The 25,651-nt window shown below is 65.8% G+C and overlaps 1 protein-coding gene across 3 annotated transcripts; it reads left to right on the top strand.

The window, feature by feature from the left end:
- The first annotated feature begins 9,209 nt into the window (after positions 1-9,209).
- Positions 9,210-15,404, top strand: TBXT (T-box transcription factor T). Of its 3 annotated transcripts, none has more exons than XM_037521026.1 (8): positions 9,210-9,415; positions 9,829-10,093; positions 10,612-10,746; positions 11,508-11,569; positions 11,660-11,721; positions 13,060-13,233; positions 14,273-14,429; positions 15,131-15,404. In XM_037521026.1, exons 1-8 carry the CDS (start codon positions 9,210-9,212, stop codon positions 15,402-15,404), a joined length of 1,335 nt encoding a protein of 444 aa, XP_037376923.1. The 3 variants fall into 3 exon arrangements, with proteins under 3 accessions (XP_037376923.1, XP_037376922.1, XP_037376924.1); XM_037521025.1 differs by having other exon boundaries at positions 13,057-13,233; XM_037521027.1 differs by lacking the exon at positions 13,060-13,233.
- The last annotated feature ends 10,247 nt before the right edge of the window (positions 15,405-25,651 follow it).

The following is a 25,651-nucleotide window of genomic DNA, read 5'->3' as shown; positions in this document are numbered from 1 at the left end:
CCCCTTCCCCTGACTGGACAGGCCCAAGGCGGGACCCTGGCCACAGTCAAGGCCTGAGCCGGGCAGCTCGAAGGGGCTCGCCCAGCCCTGAGCAGGAGGGTGCCAGGAGGAGAACTGGGGGGCAGGGGCGGGTGAGAAGCCAGTGCCTGTCCTCTCGGGCGAGGGCGCTGCCCGGGTGTCCGGACGCACGAAGGTGGCCGTCCGCCTCCAGGCCGGCCTTTCCCAGCGGAGCATCCCGGCCTCGCTCCGCTGTGTCCAGACGTCCCCCGGGTCACGACAGAGAGGTAGACGTTCAAGGAAAGCCCCGTGTCTTCCCTCTACACACAGCACCCCAAGATGCCTGGCACCCCGACGCCCAGGCTGCTCCCCTGCGCCCTGCCGGGGTCGTCGGCAGCAGACGAGAGACGGGGTCTGAGGGACGTTCCCTCTCGTGCCCGCTGGCCCTGCCATCAGCGTCTGAACGGGCGGTCCGCTGCGGTGATCGCAGAGCCCCCAGGCCTTCGCTCCTGCGAGTTGGGGGCTTTACGTGATTTTTTTCTCCTCCTTTAGTCAGTTCCCGGGAAGGAAGCGGCTTCTCCAGAGCGGGGAGGTCTGGCCTGGAACGGCAGGCGTGCGCCCGTGTGGTGCCCCAGGAGGCCTGGGGGTTGCTGGCAGCCGTTGCTGGATGAGAATTTGGCTGAAAGTTCTACATCTTCCTTGAATAATGAGGGCAGCGGCAGGCCTGGCGGAGATGCAGGGGAGGGTCTCCATCGCCCACCCGTTCCCTCCCTCAGGGAGGGGTGGCTGCAACGGGGTCACTCCCAGGACCAGCCGGCCACAGGGGCCATGCCGGGCCCCCGCCTCGGGCGTGGGTGTGGGGTCCAGCAGGCTCGGTGACGGCTGGGCCAGGACCCCGGGAGCCTGGCAGCCGGGACGTCCTCAGGTGTGGGCCTCACAGCCCCCGCAGCCGTTTGTCCCCTGTTTGGACACAACATCTGCAGATTCCTCTCCCGCCTCCGCTCCTGTCCAGGCGCCGGGCGGTTCCCTCCGCGGGGCGGGGTCTGGCCCTCCCCTCCCGCCACCTCCTCAGGAGCCCGCGGGCCCATCTCCCCTCACCAGCCGCTGCGCGCCCCGAGGCCCAAGCTGCCTTTCCTCGAGCCGCGGTCTTTTTTGATGCCAGCTCACGGTGACGTGGCCCCAGGCCTCTCGAGGGCACAGCTTGGCTGTGGTCACGCAGAGCTGGGCAGCCCCCACTGCTGTCCAGGGATGATCCTTGTCCTCCCCCAGGGACGATGCGTCAGCCAGCAGCATGTCCCTCCCCCCTCGGGGCTCCCCACCCGCTTTCCCCACCATCCTGCCCCTACCCTCTCCCACCATCCTTCCCGGACTCCCAGGAACACTCGCCCCTGCCCTGTGGCTGTGGCTCCGGGGGCAGCTTATGCTGATGGAATCACAGGACATGAGGCCTTTGGGACTCGGTTCACTCAATGAATTAGAGGTTCGGCCACTTGCAGGGGGCGTGAGCCCCAGTCCTTGCCCCGGTCCACGCCCCAGCCCTCGCCCCTGCCCAGGCCCTGCCGCCCGGGGTGCACCACACTTGTGGGCCCCCCTACCGGGCCAGCCTCCGGAGCCCACCCCGGTGCAGGCGGGAGTGAGGTCAGGCCTACGGCTGGGGACCTTGCAGCCAGGACAGGTGCCGGGCCCCAGCTGGGCCCCCCGGCCTGCAGGCTCACGAGTGCTGCCTCACGGCTCCCTCTGTGTTTGCTTTTCTCGGGCTGGTGCCGCGGGACAGGCTGCTGGAGAGGAGCGGCCAGTTTGCAGACGTGGAGCGAGAGGGCAGCGTCCGCAGTCTGGTCAGTGCAGGCTTGGCCTGGAGGCCGCCCAGGGAGGCTCTGTGCGCGGGCGGGGCGGGGGCAGCCCTGCGCACCGTAGGCCCTGGAGCGCCGAGGGCTGCCCGGAGCAGGCCGCCCTGGCTCTGGGGTGCGCTTCTGGCTGACCCAGCCGTGTCTGTCCGGGAGCTTGATGAGGGGCGGGACGGGAGGCCAGGTCTGGCTCTGGAGGAGCGAGAGTTAAATCCTGAGTGTCACCTAAAGACTAAGTGGAGCCCCAGCTGCCGCCTTTGCATGGCTTCCCCAGCAGCACCCCTGCCCTCTGCCCTCCTCACCCTCCCTGCCCCCGCGGCCCCCTGTCCTCAGCACCCCCCCAGCCCTCGGCCCCCGCCCCCGGCTGCCTGTAGGCTGCTGGGTAGGCCCCCGGGGAGCAGACGAGCTGGTGGAGTGGCCTCTACCTGCGGGGCCAGGCACCTGACTGGTGCTTCTTGGCAAGAAAGCGCTCGCCCGCCAAGCTGCAGGGCACGCGCGGCCTGAACGCACCCGCCTTAATGGGCGCTCCCGACCCAGTGCCACCAGCTTCTGCTGGGAGATCAGCTCTAGTTCGGACCGTCAGGAAAGCAGCAGTGAGGGCATGACGGTCACGCTGCTTTTCAAAGCTGGACGATGCGCTCCTCGGCGGGCGCGGGCAGCAGGCGGTCGGCTGGCGCGGGCAGCAGGCGGCAGGCACTGCGGCCAGGGCGGTGAGCACCAAGGACCCGGCGCCCTGCACCCCTCAGCATAATGCTCGGCTGCCCCTGCACTTCCTGAGGCTGGACGGCCTGGCCAGCGGCACCCCACACTCCAGCCGGAGAGCAGGACGCCCGCGGGCGGCCCTGGGGGTCAGGTGAGTGGTCAGCGGTCAGCACACCAGAACGAGAAATAGAGGCAAAGGCCAAACCTGCCTTGGGGAGACGCTCAGTGGAAGGTCATCAGCTGGCATGGAGCACCCCAAGCTCAGCGAGGATGTGCAGACGGCCCGGGGGCTCCCCCAGGAGGCCCGGAGGGAGGCGGAGACCCTGCCCAGGACACACCATCACCCCTGCTGCCCTTCCCCGCCAGCCTCGCTTCCTCGCCTTCTGAGCGGCACAGGGGCCTGCTCCGGGGTGCTATGGGGCCACAGCCAGTGGCAGGAGCCTGACCCATGCACCCGGCAGCGTCCAGTGTGCTCTGAAGCAGGGGCCCATCCACCCCTATGACCTCCTGGGGGCGGTGGGGGGGCCTAGCCCCCCAGGGCTCAGTGCAGGTGATTGGGATGGACAAACGTGAGGGGTGTCATCGAGGCTGCTGGCGGTGAGAAGCTTGCACCCTAGAGTCCTCGGGGCCGCCAGGCACCCGCGGGTGCTTACACAGGAGGAGCTTCGCCAGCGCACGAGCTCGGCTGGAGCTGCCGCGGGGGACGCAGTAGGCGCTCGGCCCGGCGTCTAGGGACGCCTGTGATGTTTGAAAGGGTTGGGGTCGTGAAGGTCAGTGGAGTAGAAAAAATCTTACATTTGTAGAAAAAGCACAGTGGCATTGCTGCTTCAAGAGCCTGTGTCTAGAAAAGATGGTTTCAGTCTGGTCTGTAAGAGGAGCCTGTCTTCGCCCTAGGACTCACGCCGGGGCACACGAGGGGAGCCGGCCTGCGCCCCCCGGGGCAGCCACCGTGCCCCTGAGCCTGGAGCAAGTGCGTCAGATGCACCGGGTCCTGGTGGGCGCCTGTCCCGTCTCCCTGGAGCTTTAGAGGGTGCAGCTCCCGAGGTCGGGGACAGACGGGGGTGGGGGGTGGGGGGAGGCGCGGGGCAGAGGGTGCAGGCAGGGGCCGTTGAGCCTGAGGTTTCCCAGTCAGGGGGCCCTGGAGACCCCCAGAGACCAGAGAGGGAGCTGCCCTGTAGTGTGGGCTGGGAGTTGGGGGCTGCAGAGCCCGAGGCCCAGCAGCCCGAAGGGGGGCTCCTGGGAGAACGGCAGGAGCAGCTGAGGACACCTCACTTCCCTGTCAGTGGCGGGAGCAGGGGCCGAGGGCAGAGCCACAGTGGGTGCTGGGCGGCCCCTGGGTGCCACAGTGGGTGCTGGGCCTTCAGGGGCCATATGGGCAGGTTTGTTCCTTTCCCGCACTGTAGGAGGCCAGGACAGCAGGCCGGCATTGGACTAACTACGTGGACTGATGGAGAGTGCGGCGCCTGCCCGCGGGAAGGGCTGCAGGCACGCGCCAGCCGGGAGCAGCCACGGGGCGCTTCTGTAGCTCCCAGCTGTGATGCCCGGGGGGTGCCTGCAAATAAACAATATATTCATTATAAATGTGCCATTTTCGGCCTCCGTGGTGGCGCAGGGGTTGAGTCTCAGCACCATGAAGCTGTCCGCAGCCACCACAGCACGAGTTCCCGCCCAGGCCGGGGAGCTACCCACAGGGCGCAGCAGACCCCTCCTGACTCCCGCTGCTCCCCTCAGCAGTGATTTCAGTGGATCCGCCTGTTCTGCTCCCCGCTCTGTCTCTGGTGAATCCCCTCACCCTCGGCACCTCTGGCCTGTACCCCACCTCTTGTATGCATAAATAAATAAATCTTTAAAAAATTAAAAAAATAAATGTAACTTTGTCATGCAGAAACCCAGAACTGTGAATAAGAACAGAGAGAAAATGAGTCAGCAGAATCCGAACCACAAAGACGGAGCCACCGGGAGTGTCAGAGGTGGGGCACAGTGAGGCCGTTGATGTGGGTCGGTGTATTTTTAAAAGAATGTTTCGATTTTGAGTAAGGACCAGGAGCCTGTGACATGGATCACAGACGTCTGAAAATAGGAATTCAACAAATGGGCTCCAGAGTGGCTCGGTCCTACGGGAGGGGAGAGCCGTGAGCCTGGTCATTAGGAATTATTCAAAACACAGCACAGGCCCAAAGGCCTGGGTGTGGGCAGGAGGCCAGGGGACATAGAAGTCGGGGTCAGGATGTGCACCGCGTGTCCACTCACGGTTCCTGTCAGTGTAACTGAGACGATAGGGAAGAAGCATATTTGAAGAAAAATGAAAATTTATAGCATCGCTGGGAGATGCGAATCTTCAGATCGAAGGATCCCAAAGAATTACAAGTGCAAGAGATAAAAAGAACTTGGTGTTTGCTTTGCATGAGATTTTACAGAGATTTTTATATCCACATGAGAAAAATGCTCACAACAATTCTGTGATTTTATAAAACGATTTTTAAAGTTTCCTGTTATGGGAGCAATAAAATGGATGACGCGGCAGCGGGAAGGACTGGACTTTGGCTGGTGAACCGAGCGCCGAGCGCCGAGCACACGTGTTCGCTCTCGGCGGCATCGACGCTCACACTGTCACGTCAGTACAAACGTTAAAATGAGACGCGTGTGGAATATTCACGAGAGACATTGAAGAAGACCTAAATGAAAGGGGCCGCCACCCCAGGCGCGGCACCGCCTGGCTAAGGATGCCGGTGCTCCCCACTCTTCAGACGCCACGCGGTAGCGCCCCGTGGACCTTGACAAGGTGAGCCTCAAGGTCATGTGGAGGAGCAGGCGGCCGCGAGGCAGACAGACTGAAAGCAGGTGCGGGGCTTCCTCCAGACACAGGTCAGGCCTCCGCCACTGCTGGCCTGGCGCCGCAGGCTCCGGGTGGACAGAAGCACCGATGGACAGAGCCAGGACCCAGACTCACCCGACTCGGACGCAGGAGCGAGACCCCACGGGGCTCCTGCCAACCCCTGGGAGGCAGAGACGGTAGATGACGGTGTGGGCGTGGGTGAGGCTGGCGAGGCTGTCAGCACCAGGCGCCCTGTGAGACAGGGCTGGGGCGGGGGGCTGGGGCGGGGGTGGGTACGGGCCTTGATGGAGCCAGGTGCTGGGGTAGGACCCATCGAGTGCCCACCACGAGCTCGGGGGCCTCCACGGAGGGGGACCAGGCCCGCTCAGGTGAAATCAGCAGGGGCCCGGTGCCCCCCAGCCGGAGAGGGGGTGCAGATTTCTCCTGCTCCTCCAGGGCCTGTGAGAGGACCCCCTTCCCTGCGTCCCCAGGAAACCCGTGAGCTGAACACATCTCGGGGACCCCTCCCCTCCTGCAGCCCTGGCTCCCCAGGGGCTGGGGCTGCGCCTGCAGGTTAAGGAGAAAGCTTCAGGCCAGGACTCCCTGCTTCGCTGCCGCGTGAGCCAGGGCAGCAGGGTGGTCTCGGCGATCCTCAGCTGCAGGCCATCAGCCTCTAGCCCTCGAAGGCCGCATCCCACAGCGCCCTCAGCTCCGAGGACGGCCTGGTGGTGCCCTGGACACCCGCCCCCTGGGCGCCCGGGGGAGCAGCCCGGCCCGGCGAGAAGGACTTTGATCAGCTGGTCTCCTTCCCCACAAACCTGCGCCGGAGTCGCCCCAAACGCCCCAAGGGCCTTCACACAATTTCGATGCCAAGGAATCTAAGGAGTAAAATTGTAAAACTATAAAAAACGTAACAAAGTCCCCGGGGGAGACACAGCAGCGGCCGTGCCGGGGTGGCCGCCACCAGGCCCTCCACTGGGGCCTCTCATCAGGGACACGGTTGGCCCGGCAGGGGCTCTGCGCGCTGCAGAGTGTGCGGCGGGGGAGCAGGACGCGAGCAGGTGGCGGGAGCCGCGCAGAGGCCAACCTCGCCCGCGCCTGTGCACGCGGGAGCGTTGCTTCCAGCACACGCTGCACGGGCAGGCGAAGACTTGCTTTCTCACAGAAAAGACGGACAAGGGTGGGGCGCTGGTAAGGACCCCAGTGCTGTCCCCGCTGCAGGTGGCCGTCAGCCTGCCCAGCACAGTGGACGCAGCTCCTAGAAGACAAAGGGCCTGTGGCCCGAGAGGGAGCGGGGTGGGACCCGCCGTCTGGGAATGGAGGGTGTGTGGTGGGAAGCGGCTCCTCAGTTATTGGGGTTGTGCCCTGGGGCTGGCACAGCCTCGCTCTCCTCCCCCCGGAAGGGCAGGGCTCCCCAAGAAGAACGAGGCCTTGCGAGAGGATCCTCAGAGCCATGGCCCTCCTCCCTCCGAGGAGGCCGCTGCGTGGTCATTAACTGGGGGCCTTTACAGCTGGCCCAGAGGAAGCCTTGGCTGTAAACCGTCATGCACCGCAGCCTCCGCTGAAAAGGCCCCGAGGGCGAAGACTAAGCCACAGTTGCCGAGCTGCTAGGCAAGAGGAGAGGGAGCGCACCCTTGCCAAGCCACGCCGGCCCCACGCTGGCTCCACGCAGCCGCCCGCCCCGACCGGCCACAGCACCTCCCGTCTCTGCTTGGCCCCCACTCCGGCCCCTGAGATTTCTGCCTCTCACCCTGTAATTCCTGTCCTGGGCGCCTGAGCTGTAACGTTCTTTGGGGTTTCATTCCTATGTGATCCTGCCCCTCCCGTCTGAGGGGTCCGCGCTTCTAGAGCCCTCTGGGGACCCTCCTGTGTGCTGGGATCTTCTGGACTTGGGGAAAGCGGCCCTGCCTTCAGAGTCTGCGCTGCTCTCAGGGGTCAAGGGGCTTCGTCAGAACTTGGACCAGGACGAGGGGGAGGGTCGGGGGTGCCCCGTCTCCCAGACCCACGTTCTTCCCCCGCAGGAGTCCCGGCAGTCTCAGGGCGGAGAGCAGCCTTGGGGCCCTTTTACTCTCCGGGAGGACGAGCACCCCTCCCCACCCCCCAGCCCGGCGCGGCCAGGGGAAGGCCAGGGAGGTGCGGGCCAGGAGCAAACGAGGGCCTTTTGGTGCCTCTTTCCAGAAGGAACTCCCCACCCCCACCCGGGTCAGCCCCCTAGGAATTTCCATGCGTCCCAGACAACAAAAGAAACTGAGAAATGCGGACCTAATGAGGTGCACCCGGCCTCCGCTCCTGGGGCTCGGTTGGGGAGAGGTGGGGGTCGCACCCCAGCGCAGGGTGCCGGAGCCCTCCCGTGGAAGGGGCTCCCGAGGGGCTGCCTGGCAATTCCCGCTCCCAGGGCAGGCCTGGCCGGCGCCGGGCAGGGCAGGGCAGGGTGCGCGGGCGCAGACCCACGTGCGCCCCGAGACTTCCCTGGCTGGGGCTCAGGAACGCCTTGAATGGGGCGCCCCACCCGATGCGTAGGCTTTTCCCGGTGGGTGTGGAGGCCGGGCGCGAGGAAGACTGGTCAGCCGGGGCTGGAGCCGCCAGGTCCTGGAGCCGCCGGCCAGGGGCGCGGGCGCGGGGCGCGCACAGCTCGCGCCGGGACAGTCGGTTCCTGCTCCTCCCGGGCCCGCGGGCCTCTCGCTCGGCAGGAAAGTTGTTGTTCCAAGTGCCCCGTTGGGCATTTCTCCTGCTCGCGGTCGCCTCTCCCCGCGCGCGGCCTCCCCAGAGGTGACAACACCGCGCCCTGCAAGGCCGCCGGCGCCGCTGGGTGCGGGTCTCGCTCCGCCCGGGGCTGAGGACACCGGCCGCCCCGCGCGCCCCGCGCAGAAGCAGCCGCACGGGCGGGGGGGGGGGCAGCCGCGCCCAGGGGCCAGCCTCGCCTGGGGGGCCAGCCTCGCCCGGGGCCAGCCTCGCCTGGGGGGCCAGCCTCGCCCGGTGCCAGCCTCGCCTGGGGGGCCAGCCGCGCCCAGGGCCAGCCGAGCCCAGGGGCCAGGCGGGGCGAAGCCGGCTGGCGCCGAGGGTGCCTGGGACAGCCGGAGACCCCGCCCCTCCCGGCCAGGAGAGGGCCCGGGGAGCGGGGCGCCCCCAGCCGGGCTGACGCACGGACCGGGGAGTCGGCGGAGCCGCCCGGGGCGCCGCGGGCCTGGACGCGGGAGCCCGAGGCTCGGAGAGGCGCGGCCGGGCAGTCGCGGCGGACCCGGGCGGGGCGGGGCGCGGCGGGGCGCGCAGGTGAGCGCAGGTGAGCGCTGCGGGGGCTGCAGCCCGGCTCGCCGCGGCGTCGGGAGCCCTGGAGAGCGCGCGCCCTCGCGCAGGCTTGGGGAGGTGCTGCCCGGGCGCGGCGTCCCCGCTCCCCACCTCCTGCCCGCGGGCCTCCGCTGCGGGGCGCTTTGATGGAGGTGCAAACATTTGGGGGGGCGGGGGTGTGGGGGCTGGCCCGGCGCGGGGATTTACATGAAACGGCGCGCAGGAGCCCGTGGTTCCCCGGCCCGGCCGCCCCGGGTCTGATATGGCCGCGCGGGGCCAATGGGCAGCGGCCCCCGCACTTCAAAGGGCGCGCGGGCCAATCCCCCGCGCCCCTCCGCGCGCCGGCCCTATTTATGGGGAGGGGACCCGCCTTCTCCCCGCAGAGCCCTCCTCCGGCCGAGCCGCGGGAGTTCAAGTGGAAGCGCCTCCCCGGCCTCCCCGCCCCTCCCGGCCCCTCTCGCCCGCGCGGCTGCCCAGCGCCCGGCCCGCGGCCCCTTCGACGCGCCCGGCCGTCCGGGGCAGGGTGCGCCGGCCTAGCCGCGGCCTGGGGCGGGGAGGGCGCGAGGATGAGCTCCGCGGGCGCGGAGGGCGCGGGCCGGGGCGCGCAGCACCGCGTGGACCACCTGCTGAGCGCCGTGGAGAGCGAGCTGCGCGCGGGCAGCGAGAAGGGGGACCCCACGGAGCGCGAGCTGCGCGTGGGCCTGGAGGAGAGCGAGCTGTGGCTGCGCTTCAAGGAGCTCACCAACGAGATGATCGTCACCAAGAACGGCCGGTGGGTGGGTGGGTGCGCCTGCCGGGTGCTTCGGGGCGCAGCCTGGAAAGGGGTGCGCTGCTTCCTCCTGATGGGCGCCTCTTCTCGTTTCCTCCGGGCCGGGACAGGCCGCCGTGGCCTTAGCCGTCACTCCCCCGGGACTCTCTCTGGGGGTGGCTGGGGAGGAAGGACTCCAGGGGCGCTCACCCCGCTGCGGGGCTGCCCAGGTGTGGCCGGCGCTCACGCCTCCCTGCCAGGCCCTCGGCCCCCTTCTCTGCTGGGAGTGGGCGGGGGTCTCCAGGGACCAGAGAGTCGCAGCCGGCGCAAGGAAGCTTGGGGGTCCCCTTGAAAGTCCCCGGGGGGCCTCCTGGCCCCAGGTGACAAGCCCTGTCCTGAGCCTTCCGCCTGCGGCCCCCGGGGCCACCCCTCTCCAGGAGGATGTTCCCGGTGCTGAAGGTGAGCGTGTCTGGCCTGGACCCCAACGCCATGTACTCCTTCCTGCTGGACTTCGTGGCGGCCGACAGCCACCGCTGGAAGTACGTGAATGGGGAGTGGGTGCCGGGGGGCAAGCCGGAGCCCCAGGCGCCCAGCTGTGTCTACATCCACCCAGACTCCCCCAACTTCGGGGCCCACTGGATGAAGGCGCCCGTGTCCTTCAGTAAAGTCAAGCTCACCAACAAGCTCAACGGAGGGGGCCAGGTAGGCGGGGCAGGGCAGCCCCTGGGGGGCCCACCTGCTGCCTGGAGGAGCCCTGAGGGGGCACGCTGGGCACAGGGGGTGACGTTGTGTCGTGTCCTGTGCAGTCGCCCACGGGGGGCCGGGGGTGGGGAAGGGGAGAGCCTCCCTGCTGCGTCTCTAGTTTTGGGGAACTTCTGTGTTCTGGCCCTCAACTTCCCTGGTGGGGTTGGGGGGATGCCAGCCTTTGGGGTACACAGTCACGCTGCAACTGAGCGAGGCCGCCTGGGTTGTGCCCCGAGAGCTGGCCCTGGCGGCTCTCAGAGAGCCCAGACCGGCTGCAGGGCCCTGGGGGCGGCAGGGGGCGCGGCCTCTATCCCGTTAGCGTCTCTGTTCCTTCCCGGAGCAAACTCCCCGCGGGAGAAGCTGCTGGGAACCCGCTAGCTGCAGTGGAGGCTCTGGGCTGTGCCCCGGCAGCTGGGACAGCGGAAGCCATGCTGTGACAGGTGTGGGAAGGCTGCTCCTGTGTTTCTGCCCCACAGATCATGCTCAACTCCTTGCACAAATATGAGCCCCGAATCCACATAGTGAGAGTTGGGGGCCCGCAGCGCATGCTCACCAGCCACTGCTTCCCCGAGACCCAGTTCATAGCAGTGACCGCCTACCAGAATGAGGAGGTGAGGGCTGGGGGGGGGGGGCAGGAGAGGAGATGAGGGGGAGGTGGGGGGTGGGGAAGCGAGGAGGTGGGGGTGGGGCGGCGAGGGGGCGGGGGAGTGGGAGAGTGGGGGTGCTGGAGGAAGCGCCTAGGCTGCCCCTGGGCCTCCAGGTGAAGGCAGCCAGCGGTGATCCGTGTGCTTGGGAGTGGTGCTAACTCTTCCCAGCCACTCGCGGGACCCTGAAGCGGGAGAGTTTTAAGCAAGTCCTCGTCCGGGCGTTGTCCCTGATTAATTCTCCGCAAGGTCTGAAACTAGAAGCTCCTACCAAGTGTTCCAGACGCAGAGAGGAAGGAAGCGTTAGGGGAAGCCCTGGGGGCACTTGTGGAGGAGCAGCTAAGCCCAGCCCATGGGTGGTGCCTGTGCACCAGCCTGCCCGGCAGGGCCCGTGGGGTCCTGTGCCTCTGGCCACGTCCTCAGGGCTGACCGGGCCCAGGCCCTGCTTTCTGAGCAAGGCCGGCTACGTGGTGAGCCAGATTTGTGTGATGCACACAGACTGTTGTCGGCAGCAGCGTGTGGGCGGTGATCTCACTTGCAAAGTTGGCACTGGACTCTGTTAGCGAGTATGCCTTCTCCAGGGGCTGCGTAGGAAGATGTGCCTGGACAGAGGTCTGACTGGGTTCGAGCAGTGAAAGGGGGGATCGGTGTTTCCCAACTTCTTGGGGCCAAATGAAGTCCGCCGGCTCTCAAGCCACGGGCCGCTAAATCCTCCTCTCGTTTTTCAGATCACTGCTCTTAAGATTAAATACAATCCGTTCGCAAAAGCATTCCTGGACGCCAAGGAACGGTGAGAGGGCGCTGCCTGCCCGCGGTGTGCTGCTCGGGCGGCCGCTGACCGCGCGGCCCCCTCTGACAGTGCCCCCCGCTCTCTCCGCAGGAGCGACCACAAAGACATGCTGGATGAGGCGGGGGACAGCCAGCCGTCCGGCTACTCCCAGTGTACGGTTTGCCGCGCTCTGCCCCCGCCCTATCCGGGCTGTTCTGGGACAACTGGCCGCGGCACCAAGGCCGAGTGGGGGCCTGGGTGCGGCAGGGCGCCTGCCTCTGCGCTGGCAGAGCTGCCCCTGACCTGGACGCCCCGGGTGGCCACCGTCTGCCCCTGGATCTGACGGGGTGGTGGCCGGGCCCGCGGTGGGGCTCCGGCAGACGGGTGTCCGCGGCTCCAGGCTCTTCGGTTGTGCCGGGAAGGGCGACGGCACCCAGGGCTGGCTGGGGCCGGACCGCTCGGTGCAGATGCTGTTGTTTGGGGCGAGAGGAGGACCCGCGCGCGTGTCCACTGAGGGGTGGCGCCCGCTGTCCACGGTCGAGAGCGGGAGGGCTGTCTGGCCTGGTGCTTGTGGACGGCTGTCCTCTGCTCGCCCTCCCGCGCGGCCCTGGGGAGCCTGTGCTCCCGGCTGCGAGGCGGCAAAGGATGGGCTGGAGTGGGCAGGGTCAGCATCCCTGGGGAGGCCGACCGGCGCTCCAACAGGAGGAGGGCTTTGCGTAGCCCCCCGGAAGCCCCGGGAAGGAGCTGGGAGACCGCACCCTCCGTGGGACACTTGGCCAGCGTCTGCTTGTCCCTCAGGGGGCCTGAGCCCCGCGTCCTCAGCAGGCCTCTCCCGCGCGTGCGTCTGTTACCGTCTCAGACTCACGGTGCGTCCCCCCGGGGCAGCGCCTGGGCAGACAGGTGGGCGCCGGTGCGGCTGTGTGGGCCGGGCAGGGCTGAGTCTGGTGGGCACCTAGGGACCCCGGCGGAGCTGCAGTCCCGGGAGCAGTTTCTGGCTTGGCGGCTGGAGCAAGAGGAGCCTCTCCCTGGAGGTTACTTCCTCTGAAAAGAAACGCCAAAGTGACCCAGACAGGACGGACCTGGGACTGTCCTCCGCCGCCATGCCCGGGGGCGGGACTGGGTCAGGAGACAAGCGGACGAGGGTCGGCGGCAGGGAGGCGGGTGCTGGCCGGGCAGCCCGGCATCCTCAGCAAGGCTCGCTCTGATTCTGTTTCCACATCGTGCTCAGCCGCTGGGCCTGGGAGCTGGCCTGGCAGGGGGCAGGGGACACCCACAGAAAGCTGGAGGCCCCTGGGGGTGTTGGACTAAGAGTGGTTGAGGGGGCGGCCGGGCGGGCAGAGACCGGGGTCTCCCAGGTGTGCTCGGGTGCCCTGCTGTGGCGGCACCGAGTCGGGCATCTGCAGACTGCGCTGGGCGCTCCGTGCCAGGCCCCCGGGAATGAGCCTTGTCCTGGTCCCCTCCCCTCCCCCTGGGGCGAGGAGCCACTACTCAGCTTGCTCTCCCCACAGCAGGGGGCTGGCTCATTCCTGGCACCAGCACTCTCTGCCCGCCGGCCACGCCACACCCGCAGTTCGGAGCTCCCCTCTCCCTGCCCTCTGCACACGGCTGTGACCGGTACCCCGCACTGAGGAGCCACCGCCCTGCCCCCTACCCCAGCCCCTACACACAGCGGAACAGCTCTCCCAGTAAGTGGCCTCGGTTGGGGGTGGCCGGCGGCTGGGACGCACCACATGGGGTGTGGGCCAGGCTTGGGGCCCACCCAGCCCTGTCCTGTAGTGGCTCCACCTGCCTGAGCCATGCTGGTGGGGCCGTGGGGCCGGCCAGGGGTCCTGCTGATCACCCCTTGCATTGCTTGGCTCTTGGGGAGGGCCAAGCTTGGGCACTTGTGGCCTCTGCTCTCGCGAGAAGGAAGAAACTGGACGTTTCCAAGCACTCACATGTGGGTCTGTCTGTGTCCCTCACATGCGCATGTGTTGTTTGGGTGTGGGTTTCCCAGGTGTGTGTGGCCCAGGTGTGTGTGACCCAGGTGTGGGTGGCCTAGGAGTGTGTGGCCCAGGTGTGGGTGGCCCAGGTGTGTGTGACCCAAGTGTGGGTGGCCTAAGAGTATGTGGCCCAGGTGTGTGTGGCCCAGGTGTGGTGGCCCAGGTGTGGGTTTCCCAGGTGTGTGTGGCCCAGGTGTGTGTGTGACCCAGGTGTGGGTGGCCTAGGAGTGTGTGGCCCAGGTGTGGGTGGCCCAGGTGTGGGTGGCCTAGGAGTGTGTGGCCCAGGTGTGGGTGGCCTAGGAGTGTATGGCCCAGGTGTGGGTTTCCCAGGTGTGGGTGGCCCAGGTGTGGGTAGCCTAGGAGTATGTGGCCCAGGTGTGGGTTTCCCAGGTGTGGGTGGCCCAGGTATGAGTGGCCTAGGAGTGTGTGGCCCAAGTGTGGGTGACCCAGGTGTGTGTGGCCCAGGTGTGGGTGCTCAGTGTGGGTGGCCCAGGTGTGGGTGTCCCAGGTGTGGGTAGCCTAGGAATGTGTGGCCCAGGTGTGGGTTTCCCAGGTGTGTGTGGCCCAGGTGTGGGTGCTCAGTGTGGGTGGCCCAGGTGTGGGTGGCCCAGGTGTGAATTTCCCAGGTGTGGGTGGCCCAGGTGTGGGTGGCTCAGGTGTGAGGAGCCCAGGTGTGGGGAGGAGTCACTGCACTGTGTGCTCCTGGAGGCCCAGCAGTAACGACCCTGTCTGACCTCCGTAGCCTACCCTGACACCTCCTCCACGTGCTTGCCCATGCTCCAGTCCCACGACAACTGGTCCAGCCTGGGGGTGCCTACCCACTCCGGCGTGCTCCCCGTGAGTGCCCACTCCAGTGTGCTCCCCGTGAGCGCTAATGCCGGCCCGCCCGCGGGCTCCAGGTAACTTCCTGCACAGGCACGTCTCGCGTGTCCTCCACTGGCCTTTACCCGGCCATCTCCCTGAGGTGGTTGCGCCTTTACTTGTGATTCGACCAGTAGCCAAATATGCCGGGGACCCCAGTTTCATGACCGCTGTGAGGTCTTGCTCGTCCATTCTCCTGGAGGACCTGGGGCTCTTGGCGTGGGCCCCTGAGAGATGGGGCTGGTGAAGCAGGGCCCACCTGGCTGGGCATGGCCTGGCTCACAAGGGAGCCTGGGTGGCGGTCCCTCCCCCAGAGCTGGCGGTGATGCTGGCTGACTTCCCCAGGCTTGGGGTGGCCCTCCTGGCTCTGGTCTGAGCTCCGTCTTCGGTGGGTGCTAGTAGGAGCGTCCATTTCACCGGGAGAGCCGCTGCTGGGCCTGTGAGCCGGTCCCCGGGCTCTGAAATCCTCCCAATTGGTAGATCTGGGGATGTTGTGGAACTGCTGGTCGGGAGCCTTCTGTGGCAACATTTGACGGCGTTCTGCCAGGACCCTCAGCTTGTGGCCGCTGGCCGGTCAGTTTTTGTTAGTAGAGCTGACCACGCTGCTCTCCTCTCTGGGTGGTCCCCGCTGTCCACAGTGGAAATGGCCTGTTTGTGAGCACGACCCGGGCCCCCTTCCCAGGTGTGGGATTTGGTGTTGTGGGGCCTGACGTGTCTGTTCTCCCCTCTCCGGTTCCAGCCAGTACCCCAGCCTGTGGTCCGTGAGCAACGGCGCCATCGCTCCGGGTGCCCAGACACCAGGGGTGCCCAATGGGCTGAGCACCCAGTTCTTCCGAGGCACCTCAGGCCACACTGCACCCCTCGCCCACCCAGCCTCGGTGGCCTCCTCCTCAGCATCCCCCCTGTACGAAGGGGCTGCCCCGGCCGCAGACATCACCAACAGCCAGTACGACTCTGCAGCCCAGGCCCGGCTCATCGCCCCCTGGACGCCTGTGTCCCCGTCCTCCATGTGAGCCCAGTATCTCAGAGACCAGCGACTCCTGGCCCCCTGCCCGGGCTAAGGGGTTGATCTGCTAGGTACCAAGTAGCAGCCTCACAGGCCCAGGGAGCGAGACCACCAGAGCGTAGCAGCCCAGTCCTCTGCCCTGGCCGGGGCCGCCTGTGAAGGCAGCTGTGGGTCCCTGCCACTGGCCTTGTTGCCATGACTCCCAGCAAGAGCCACCAGCTGGGCCCAGAAGCTTTCGTTTGCCCCTTAGAGAGCGCGTAGGTGCTGGCGGCACCTCTGAATTTGTAGACTCCACTGGTCCTCCTGTAGCAAGATAAAAACACACACCGAATCCTCTTCCTGTTGCTTTGGAGTAGTGTCCAGCCCGTGGCAGGCGCCACACTTAGAACGGGCTGTTAAGGACGGCCCAGCCTGGCGCTGCCGATGGCAGAGCCCGTTGAGGGGGCGTTTGCCTGCTCGCCCTCTAGGATGTGTTGATTGGGAGCCTGTGTCACCAACAGCCTCTTCTCCCGTTAAGCCTGTAACTGTCGATATTTTCCTGTTGACGAAGTAGCCAAGGACAATCAGCAGAAAGCGCTTTCTGCAAAATAAAGGCAATATGCAGACCTTGGTCAGTCCTGTTATTACTGTTCAGCCCTTTCCTCTTCTGGGGCGAGGTTTTGCTGTTAGTGTAGCTGGTGGGGAAGGCTTTGTCCCAAAGAAGCATCCCAAGTGGGCCGAGCATGAATCTCTTACCCAGTGAGTTGCAGAACTGGAAATTGCAGAACTTGAAATTTGGGTGTATTGACCACAAAAGACAGAAGATGCTAAAGGAGTCCCGAGAGAGTTAAGCAGTCAGCACTGCGTGGTGGGTGGGCAGGCGCGGTGGAGAGTGCGCGGCTGCACGGGGACACCTGCGTCCCATGCAGGGACAGAGACGAGCTGATGCAAAGGGCAGTTGCTGACTGTTAGAGGCGGCGGCCTGAGCCCCCAGACAACATGGCATCTGTGTCCTTCTGATGCTTTGGGGGCAGTTTCTCCATCTACTGGCAGAACCCTGAATTTGATCCTGCTTGTTCTGCTTTCCAGAACCTCCAGGTGGTCAGTGCCTTGGGGCTCGTTAGACTGCGGTGGTGTGGGTGGCACTGTGGACACAGAGACTGGCGCGGACATTAAGGGCCAGTGATGAAAGGCTGAGAGGGTGTGAAACCTCCAGTAGGAGCTTTAACTACTTCTCATGGTCATTAGCCCCTTAGCCGGAGCTCTAGCTCCTGTACACATTCGCGCTTGTCAGGGCAGACCTAGAATTTATCAGGACAAAGGTTGAGATGTTGGTTCAGGAATATTGATAAGACATAACAGCTAATTTTTGTAAGAATAATGTTGATGAAATGTTTCTCCCATTCTATTATCGAAGAAACATGAAGGCCACATCATTGGAGTGTGGGGTGGGCGTATAGGGTGGAGCCTGGGGACCATCTGACGGCGGGCACTCCAAGGCCAATGACCATGCCGGAAGTGCTGGAAGCAGGCAATAGAACATCTTTTCTCTCCGAGCCTCCAAAACACAACTGATTTAAAGTGAAGAACACGCCACATGGGCGCCTCTCTTGTGATTAAGTAGAATTATGTGTCACTTAAGGGCAGGGACCTGTTCTGAGGAGTTCCTCCTTAGCTGATTTCATGGGCTTTGTCCTGTGTGACCATCGCAGAGTGTAATTATGAAGCCTGGACGGTGCTGTCTGCACCCCTGGGCTGGAGTCAGGGATCTGCTGCATAAGTGGTCAGGCCATCATTGAATGAAATTGTGCTATGTTGGCCATGACGGCGAGGCTGGACAGAGTTACAGCTCTAGGACTGGAGCGTTAGACGAAGCTTTTCCAGGGCTGTGGGGCTGCAGCCATGGATGAGACCCCCAGCCCTGGCTGAAGGCCCAGAGCTGAACTGGAGCCGCTTATATAGACAACTGGGCGGGGCTGGGTCTGCTTTATGCAAGTAAGGTTTACAGTCAGTGCCCTGATTGGGGGAAAGCTTGTCAAGCAGCGATTGGTTAGATTCCAGTGCTGGGCGTGGCTTGCCAGTGAGGTTTCACTCCTGGGCGAAGATGCTCTTAGCATCCCCATCTTGCCTGGGCTCATGGGCACACCTGCACAGCTGGACGTGCCCGGGTGCCCTGCACACCTGCACAGCTGGACGTGCCCGGGTACCCTGCACACCTGCACAGCTGGACATGCCCGGGTGCCCTGCACACCTGCACAGCTGGACGTGCCCGGGTGCCCTGCACACTTGCACAGCTGGACATGCCCGGGTACCCTGCACACCTGCACAGCTGGATGTGCCCGGGTACCTTGCACATCTGTACACAGCTAGATGTGCCCGGGTGCCTTGCACGCCTGCACAGCTGGACGTGCCTGGGTGCCCTGCACATCTGTACACAGCTGGACATGGCCAGGATCTGACCCTCCACGGCCTTCTGATCTGGCTGGTGTTATCCAGACCTGGGAAGGCTCCGTGTTTGCTATTTCACTTTAGTTATCAGTCAGGTGGCCTGTGACTGGAAACATGCAAGACAGCGTTCGTGTGGGGGAGGAGTGAGACCACAGCGTTGCACTTGCTCCATATGGATCGTGGAGCAACACCCCGTGGGGACGGACTGTGGCGAGTCAAGAATTGTCTACTGTGAACTCTGAAGCAGCCTGTCCCGCAGAGTCCTATCTAGTGAGTCAGCCGGGGAGCAGCCTGTGCGCCTGTTCTCTGCTCTCCTCAGAAGGAGCGCGGGGCCCAGCCCAAGGGGAGGCCATGCTGGTGCGTGCGCTCTCGGGCCCACTCTGAGAGCCAAGCGTAGACCTGGCCTGGGCACGGAGGGCGCCCGGGCCCTGCACACCTGCTCACAGGCCTCGTGTGCCCACGGCAGGGCCAGGCCGGTGTCTCAGGACGGAGTTCCGCGCTCCTGGCCCCAAAGATTCACACTGTCCCGAGTCGCACACTCTGCGGGGAACTAAGCTCCATACGAACCGTGTTCAACCGCTGGTGCAGCAGGGTCCTGGCGAGCCCCAGAGCCCAGCCGTGTGAGAGGCAAACCCATTTCCTGCTCACGTTCTGGGCCAGCGCCGGAGCTTTGCCCGACAGAGCAGGCAAGCCTGGCCCACGGCCCCCCTCAAGGCCCTGCGGCTTCCCCAACACCACCCGGACCTGCAGGCCTCCAGGTGGAGGCCGAGAGCACTGGGCCACGGGCTGTGTCTCTTACACCTTGTGCTCAGACCCGGCAGTTTTAACGCCCACTCCTCTGTCGTGCAATCAAGACACGCCAGGCCCTTCTCAGAGGGTCGGGGCCCCCGCGGGAGAGGGGGGCTGTTCATGGGAAAAGACTAATGCAATTTACCATAGGCCCCGCCTTCCCACAGAATCCAGCAGACACGACGGCTAGTCCCCCCAGTACACACCCCTCCTTCGTCCAGCTGCCGCGACGGCCAGTCCCCCCAGAACGCACCCCTCCTTCGTCCAGCTGCCACGACGGCCAGTCTCCCCAGAATGCACCCCTCCTTCGTAACAGCGTCAAGGGCTTCTCATGGGTGTGACTGAAAAAGAACGTGGTTTAGTTTCTGTTACTGTGTCGTGTGGACTTGGCGATCGGCTGTTAGTTTTCTTTCTTGGCCTTGATGACTGTAGCCACTGACCCACCGCGACCGGCCTTCATAAACATCCTTCTGAGAGTGAAACTTGGTCCTAGAAACAGGAGAGAGAAGGCACCGGGGCTGCAGAGAGCGTGTCACCACGCGCAGCACCGGCCCTGAGGAAACACGGTGAAGCAGAGCTTGCAGCCGGCCGCGGGGGAGGAGAGCTCGACGGCGACTCCCTGGGTGGGGGGCTCCTCCCGGTGACCTCCGGACCATCAACCTCCATGAAGAGGTTTCCTAAAATTGATCTGCTGAGAAGATTCTTGGGGTGGAGTCCCCCCTCCACCGGCATCACCACCTCCGCCTACTTAAAAGGGGCGGTTTACTGTGGGCTCGCGAGGCCCCCCCACTGACCCAGGTGTGAAAACCTCCAGACATCAAACGAAATGGACAATCCCAGGGCATCATAAAGGTCCCTGGATGCCCCCAATAAAGCGCTCTAAGAATCCACATGGCAGAAGGCACTTTCCGGCACCCAGACGCGCAACCTTTAACTTCCAGCCACCCCAGAAACGAGACTTGGCTCCAGGCTCTGGAGGCGGCCACAGCTCCGAGCTGGGGGCTGGTCACACGCCAGGCCCCGACCATGGCCTTGCATGTCAACCGCCTGAGCCCGATCCCCCTTTATAGCAAAGGAAATGAGGTACAGACAAGCCCTGTCTTACTCAAGGTCACACAGCTGACAGGGGGCGGGTGCACCCAGAAGCCGGGCAGCCTGCTCTCCATCTCCCAGCCGGGCCAGGCACACACGCAGGACACGCACAGGAGTCGGCCCGTCCGCCACCCCGGTTCCCATCACCGCCTCTCCCGGCCTCCGCTCCCCAGCCCCGCCCCGCCCGCCCCCTCCGTCTGCACGCCCGGGGCACGCAGGAGGGTGGAGGGTCATGCTGGCCTTTCTGTGGCGGCTTCCCTGGTGCCATCCTCTGGGCCGCCCGCGGGAGGGGCCCCCCACTTTGCGGTGCAGGCAGACCCCCTGCCGTGCGCCCACGCTCGTGTGACGCCTCTGTCCGTGAACACCCTGCTGGCTCCCACTGTCTGGCTACGGTTTCCATGCTGCTGTGAAGATGGGGTGCAGATAGCTGCCCAGACCCCACACATCAGCATCAAGAGCTGGCCTCGTGGCCTGCCGCAGCACGCGGGCTGGCAGCGGGGGGAGAGACGGTGACCCCCGGGGATTGCAGGACACCGGGCCCGCCCGCTGCGCCGCTGCAGACCACAGCAGCCGCAGGACGGCGGAGGAGGTCAAACCACGGGCCGGGGTCACGATACTGTGGGTGTTGAAATGTCTTTTTCTAACCATTTAAAACGGGCAGCAGTTTTTAGCTCAGGAGTCAAGACAGCAGGCAGCCGGCTGACCCGGGGGGTGGCAGGCAGGGGGCCGCCGCAGGCTTTCTAAGCTGGACAACAGTGTTTTAAAAAACACAGGTGCCAAGGCGAGAACCACGGAGGCTGGATTTTTAGGTTCCTCGTTTAAAAACTTAAACCAGACAAGTTCTCCACTTCTGGGAATACACTCCCGCGAGAGATAATAATTCAAAATACAAATTCCCACTTAATGAAGAAAACATGAGATGGACGTTTCAGCTTAGCACTTAGCTTGGAAGTGAAAACCTGACTGAAGCGATGCGCGTAGGCGCCAGCGGAGAGGAGGGCGCGGTGGGGTATGGTGAAGCCCGCGGGTGCCCGGGCACAGGTCTCACCAGGAGGGTAGCTGAAATGCCCATCACTGTCAGTGAGGGCAGACACGCCCACTTGAGGCTTCCTGCGGGCTCAGGCACGTGCGTGTGTTATGGGGAGTCCTTGCTCTTCTGGACGTCCAAGGGGACCCTGGGCCTGGCCTGAGTCTTGGTTTTCGAATTGACTAGATTTCTTTTATTTTTTTCAAAGATGTATTTTATTTATGTATGCACACAAGAACTGGGGTGCAGGCCAGAGGGGTGGGGGTGACAGCATTCACCAGAGACAGCGTGGGGAGCAGTACAGGTGGATCCACTGAAATCCACTGCTGAGGGGAGCGGGGGGAGACAGGAGGGGTCTGCTGCGCCCTGTGGGCAGCTCCCTGGCCGGGGAGCGGACTCAGGCCGCAGTGGTGACAGCCTGAGACTGACCCCGAGGCCCCCGGGGAGGCCCCACGAAGGTCCGAGGTTTTGGATCCACCCATTAGAGGCTTATTGCTTTTAATTGATATTTAGAAAAAAACAGGTTTGTCCTCATGAATTTCCTCCTTCTTACATTTTCCGTTTACCCGCGTTCACTTTACCTGTTCTGGGCTGAACGGCCCTTTCCCAGGGGAAGGTGAGGCCCGGCGGGCATCCGCCTGCAGTGGGTGCCGCCCGGGGCTCCCCGCAGGGCTCTACCCCCGCCCCGGTGTGGCCAGACCTCCCGGGGCCGGGCAGCAGGGCCCGCGTGTGCCCGCGGGCGGGTCTGAGCCGCTGCCCGGCCGTCGCAGGGCTGGATCCCGGAGCCTGGGCAGGGGTTTCCTCCACTCCGGCCGGGGCATGTGGCTGGGGCGGGGGACACCCGTGCCTGGCTGGGCCCTCCGCTCCTCAGCCCCAGCAACTGCCCTGGGCCCTCGGCAGGGCGCCCCGGAGCCGCAGGACCGGGCGGGGGCGGCCAGGCCCTCGGCTCACTCTCAGGCTGGCGCGCGCCGTCCGCTGCCTCGCCTCCCGCCCGGAGGGTCTGAACCTCATCACGGGCCAGGACCCGGCCTCCTCGCCCTGCCGCGGCCGCCGCCGGCTCGAGCGTCGTCCCCGCAGGTGTCGTGTCTCCAGAACGCGGGAGGCCGCCGGGCTCGCTGGGCTGCGCGTCTCCCCCCGGACACGGCCTCGGGCCGCTTGTTTCCCTCTTCACGGTGAAATCGGACGCAAAACTCTGGCGTGTTGCTCATCACCGTCCTCTTTCCTCTGTGTTTCCTCGTGGTTTACACACCTCAAGGCTGGGCCGGTTCCGTTCCCACAGCTCGTCTTTAAGTGAAATGAGTTTTTCCGGATCAGCTACTGAAAGAGAGTGAGGGCTGGCTCGGCGCGGCAGGGGCTGGGCTGCTTCCCAGGGCTGTCTGTTGTGTGTGTGTGGTGTGTGCTGTGTGTGTGTGGTGTGTGTGTGTGGTGTGTGTGGTGTGTGTGTGGTGTGGTGTGTGTGTGGTGTGGTGTGTGTGTGGTGTGTGTGTGGTGTGTGTGGTGTGTGGGGTGTGTGGTGTGTGTGTGGTGAGGTGTGTGTGTGGTGTGTGTGGTGTGTGTAGTGTGTGTGGTGTGTGGTGTGTGTGTGGTGTATGTGGTGTATGTGGTGTGTATGTTGTATGTGGGGTGTGTGCGGTGTGTGGGGTGTGTGTGGTGTATGTGGTGTGTGTGGTGTGTGGTATGTGTGGTGTGTGTGGTGTGCATGGTGTGTGGTGTGTGGTGTGTGTGTGGTGTGTGTGGTGTGTGTGTGGTGTGGGTGTGTGGTGTGTGTGGTGTGTGGTGTGTGTGGTGTGTGGTGTGTGTGGTGTGGGGTGTGTGGTGTGTTTTGTGTGTGGTATGTGTGGTGTGTGTGTATGTGGTGTGTGTATGTGGTGTGTGTGGGCAACGGGCAGGGGCAAGTGTGGAGGGCAGAGGGAGCAGCCACACAGGGGCCAGAACATCGGGGTGGGGTCTCCCGCCCTGGAGGCCGTGACGCGGGGCGCAGGGAGAAGAGGCGGAGCTGACCCGCACCCCGGGGACGCGGTGCTGGCGTGAGGGTGGGCGAGGGAGTGTCTGGGGCATGAGGGTGTCTCTGGGGGGCGACGGGGTCTCTGGGCCTCTGGTGCCTGCGTGCAGCCAGGCCGCAGCTCTCCGGAGCGAGGACCCACGCAGGCCGGAGCTGGCCGCACCCCGCAGCCGAGGGGCCTTGGTGTCTGCCCCGCGGCGCCAGCGCCTCCGCCTCGGGCCCGGGGTGACCCTCGTGCCCCCCTGAGCGCGTCCCGCGGCGCCGCACTGGCCGCTTAGCGGGGAAGGTTACGAGTCTGCTGCAGCCGCCCCTGGCGCTTCGTTTTTTGGGGTCGGAGCCTCGCCCAGCCCCAGCCTCCTGGGTGGGGACCACCCGGGCTCTGAGGGGTCCCTCCCCTCCCAGCGGGCGTCCCGAGCGGCCTCTGTGCCCCGCGGGGGCCGGGCCACGGCGCATTCCTCACCTAGATGGGAGAATTTTCTCCTCGGGAAAAGCACAGTCCGGGCCGGGCGGCGCTGGGGAACATTCCTCCGGTCTGAGTGGCGGGGAGGGGCCGGGCAGCGGGCGGGTGACCTGCCCCGAGGGGGCACCCCACGCGGAGAGAGCTGAGGGGAGAGGCCGCCCCCCCCAGTTTTCCTTTTTGTGTGTTCCCCAGGAGGGCCGCCCCATCCCTCTCCAGTCCCTCTCCCAACACCAGCACCGGCCGGCGCGCGTGGGGGCGCTCGGGGGCACGGCCATCCTCTCCTGTCACGCTGCTGCCGAGGGTCTTGGGGGCGGGCCGGTGTCTGGTCAGCGGGAAGCCCGCACGTCCTGGCAGCTCTGGCCGGCGAGGGCTGGTGCACCCCTGGGGGCCGCAGCAACCCCTGCCAAAGGTGGGGTGCCTCAGACACGGGCAGGGGCCAGGAAGGTCACGTGACAGCCGCTTTACACACACGTGTGCACACGAATACCCCCCACGTGTGCATGTGTGCCTCTTCTTGCACACCCACGAACCATTTCACACGCCTTCTCCTAACCCTTCTTCCTGCCCAGTCAGACGCTTCTGGTCCCCACTGCCAGTGCGGGGAGACGCTCAGAGACAGCGCAGGTGGCGCGGCGCCCCAGTCCTCTCCCGGGCTGGAAGGGGGGCCCTGGGACCTGGCGCTCAGCCACACCTGAGCCCGGACCCCAACGCTGAGGCTGCCCCCCCCCCTCTCCTCGCAGTGACGTAGTGCCTCAGGCCCCGCGCCCTGCGTGTGGCTGCGGAGTCGGGGGGGGGGAACCCCGGTCCCCGCAGGCTCCTGTTGCGGGGGCCCCTCCGCCGGGCGCCAGGGCTGGTGCAGAAGGGAGGCCGCCGCGCAGACACACCCGGCATTGAGCTCGGGCCTGGGCAGTCACGGGCGTCTGACTCAGCCGGGCGGGCGGGTGTGAATTTTCACGCCCTGCCCCAGGCCGGGCCTCCCGGGGAGGCGGCCCGCGCTGGCCCAAGACAGCGGGACAACAGCGTCACCCTGGTTTCCACTGACACCGCGCCAGGTGCCCCCAGACACAAGCCTCTCTGTGCCCTCCCGCCCCAGGGTGCCCGGCGCCCCTGCCCCGCCCCGTACTTGCCGCCCTCTGAGAAACCGCCCCGGAGGGAAGGGTCAGGGCCTGGAGTGTGTCTGGGTCCCTGCGGCCGTCCCCCGGGGCAGCCCTGGGCACCCTCAGGCACCCCTGCACCCCCTCCCCGCCACCTGTGGCTGAGGCTCCCTGCTCACCCCCGTCAAGTGGCCCAAATGCTCTTCCACGGTCCCCACTAACCTGCACTCTGGGGGCGCTCGGGAGGACCCCCTGTCTGCCGTCAGCCCAGACGCCCGAGCAGGAAGGGACACAGCTGGGGAGTGCAGAGCGCCCCCCGCCCGCGGCCCTGGCTGGCTCCTCCGCACACGAGAGAGCTGGTGTGGCCGGGGCCCCGCGGCCTCAGCAAAGGCGGCCGAGGACTCGCTCCCCGGGCGCCCCACACGGGCGCGGAGGCCGCCGCGGGCGGGCGGGAAGGGAGCAGGGCCTGGGGAGGGGCCCCCGTCTTGCAGCGTCGGCTCCGGTCACGGTGGGGTTCAGGCAGGGACACCTGCCCGCCCTCCGCACCTGCAAGGCAGAGGTCACGAGCCAGAGCCACGCCGGGGAACAGGAGGGAACTGCGTTTGCGAGACGACAAAGGCGCACCTTGCCTCACGCGGGCGCAGCTGAAGCCGAGCTCAGTGCTGTGTTGCCTGAACCGCCAGGCGAGGCGCCCGCTGCAGAGGAGGGGCCCGAGGCGGCCATGGGCCCAGAAACTTCCCGAGCAGGCAGGCGGAGCCACGCCCGGACCGCAGGGGCACGCGGCCTCCCTGACACTGGGGGGCCAAGCTGGCCAAGGGGTAGCCCCTTAGCCTGGACTCACTTGCTGGGCCAGGGGGAGGTGGGGGGGGACTGTCCCCCGCGTCCAGAGAAGGAGGCGCTGCAGCCGCAAGACTCTGAGAGGCCACACGATGGCGACCCAGCCCCGCAAGGCCTGGCCGCGTCGCGGCGCTGCCAGGGCGCCCTCTTCTGGCCCACCTAGGGGGTCCCTCCTGGGTCACCCTCACTCATGTGACTGCAGGCCCCGCCCGGGGCCGCCAGGAGGGCAGGGGGTCCCCAGAGGGCCTGCAGTCCCGGAGGCCTGGGCGCCTGGAGGAGGCGTCCCCGCGGGCAGACAGGGAGGCGGGCTGCCGAGCTCGAGGCTGCGGCTTGAGAGAAGCACCAGCCCCGCCCCCTCCTGGCCCCGTGGGCCCCGCGGGGACAGCCGGGTTTTCAGTATGACCGGAAGGGCAGCCCGGGGCAGGGCCCAGGCGCCCCGCTGCACCCCAGGCTCGTGTCCGGCAACTTCCCCCTCTTCCACCTGAGTGTGTCCCTCCGTCAGGCGACAGGGCAGAGGCGAAGCTCC

This window comes from Talpa occidentalis, unplaced genomic scaffold (assembly GCF_014898055.3).
Source record: "Talpa occidentalis isolate TD23 unplaced genomic scaffold, MPIMG_talOcc4v2.1 talOcc4.2, whole genome shotgun sequence".
Lineage (NCBI taxonomy): Eukaryota > Metazoa > Chordata > Mammalia > Eulipotyphla > Talpidae > Talpa > Talpa occidentalis.
The sequence above is the reverse complement of the archived record's forward strand: the minus strand, read 5'-3'. Positions and strand labels throughout refer to the sequence as shown.

What these genes read in the sequence shown, in the direction of transcription:
- TBXT (XM_037521025.1), top strand. Translation starts at nt 9,210, where the DNA reads ATGAGCTCCGCGGGCGCGGAGGGCGCGGGCCGGGGCGCGCAGCACCGC. An exon ending in AGCTCAACGGAGGGGGCCAG is followed by an intron (nt 10,094 to 10,611) that starts GTAGGCGGGGCA and finishes TCTGCCCCACAG; the next exon opens with ATCATGCTCAACTCCTTGCA. An exon ending in TTCCTGGACGCCAAGGAACG is followed by an intron (nt 11,570 to 11,659) that starts GTGAGAGGGCGC and finishes CTCTCTCCGCAG; the next exon opens with GAGCGACCACAAAGACATGC.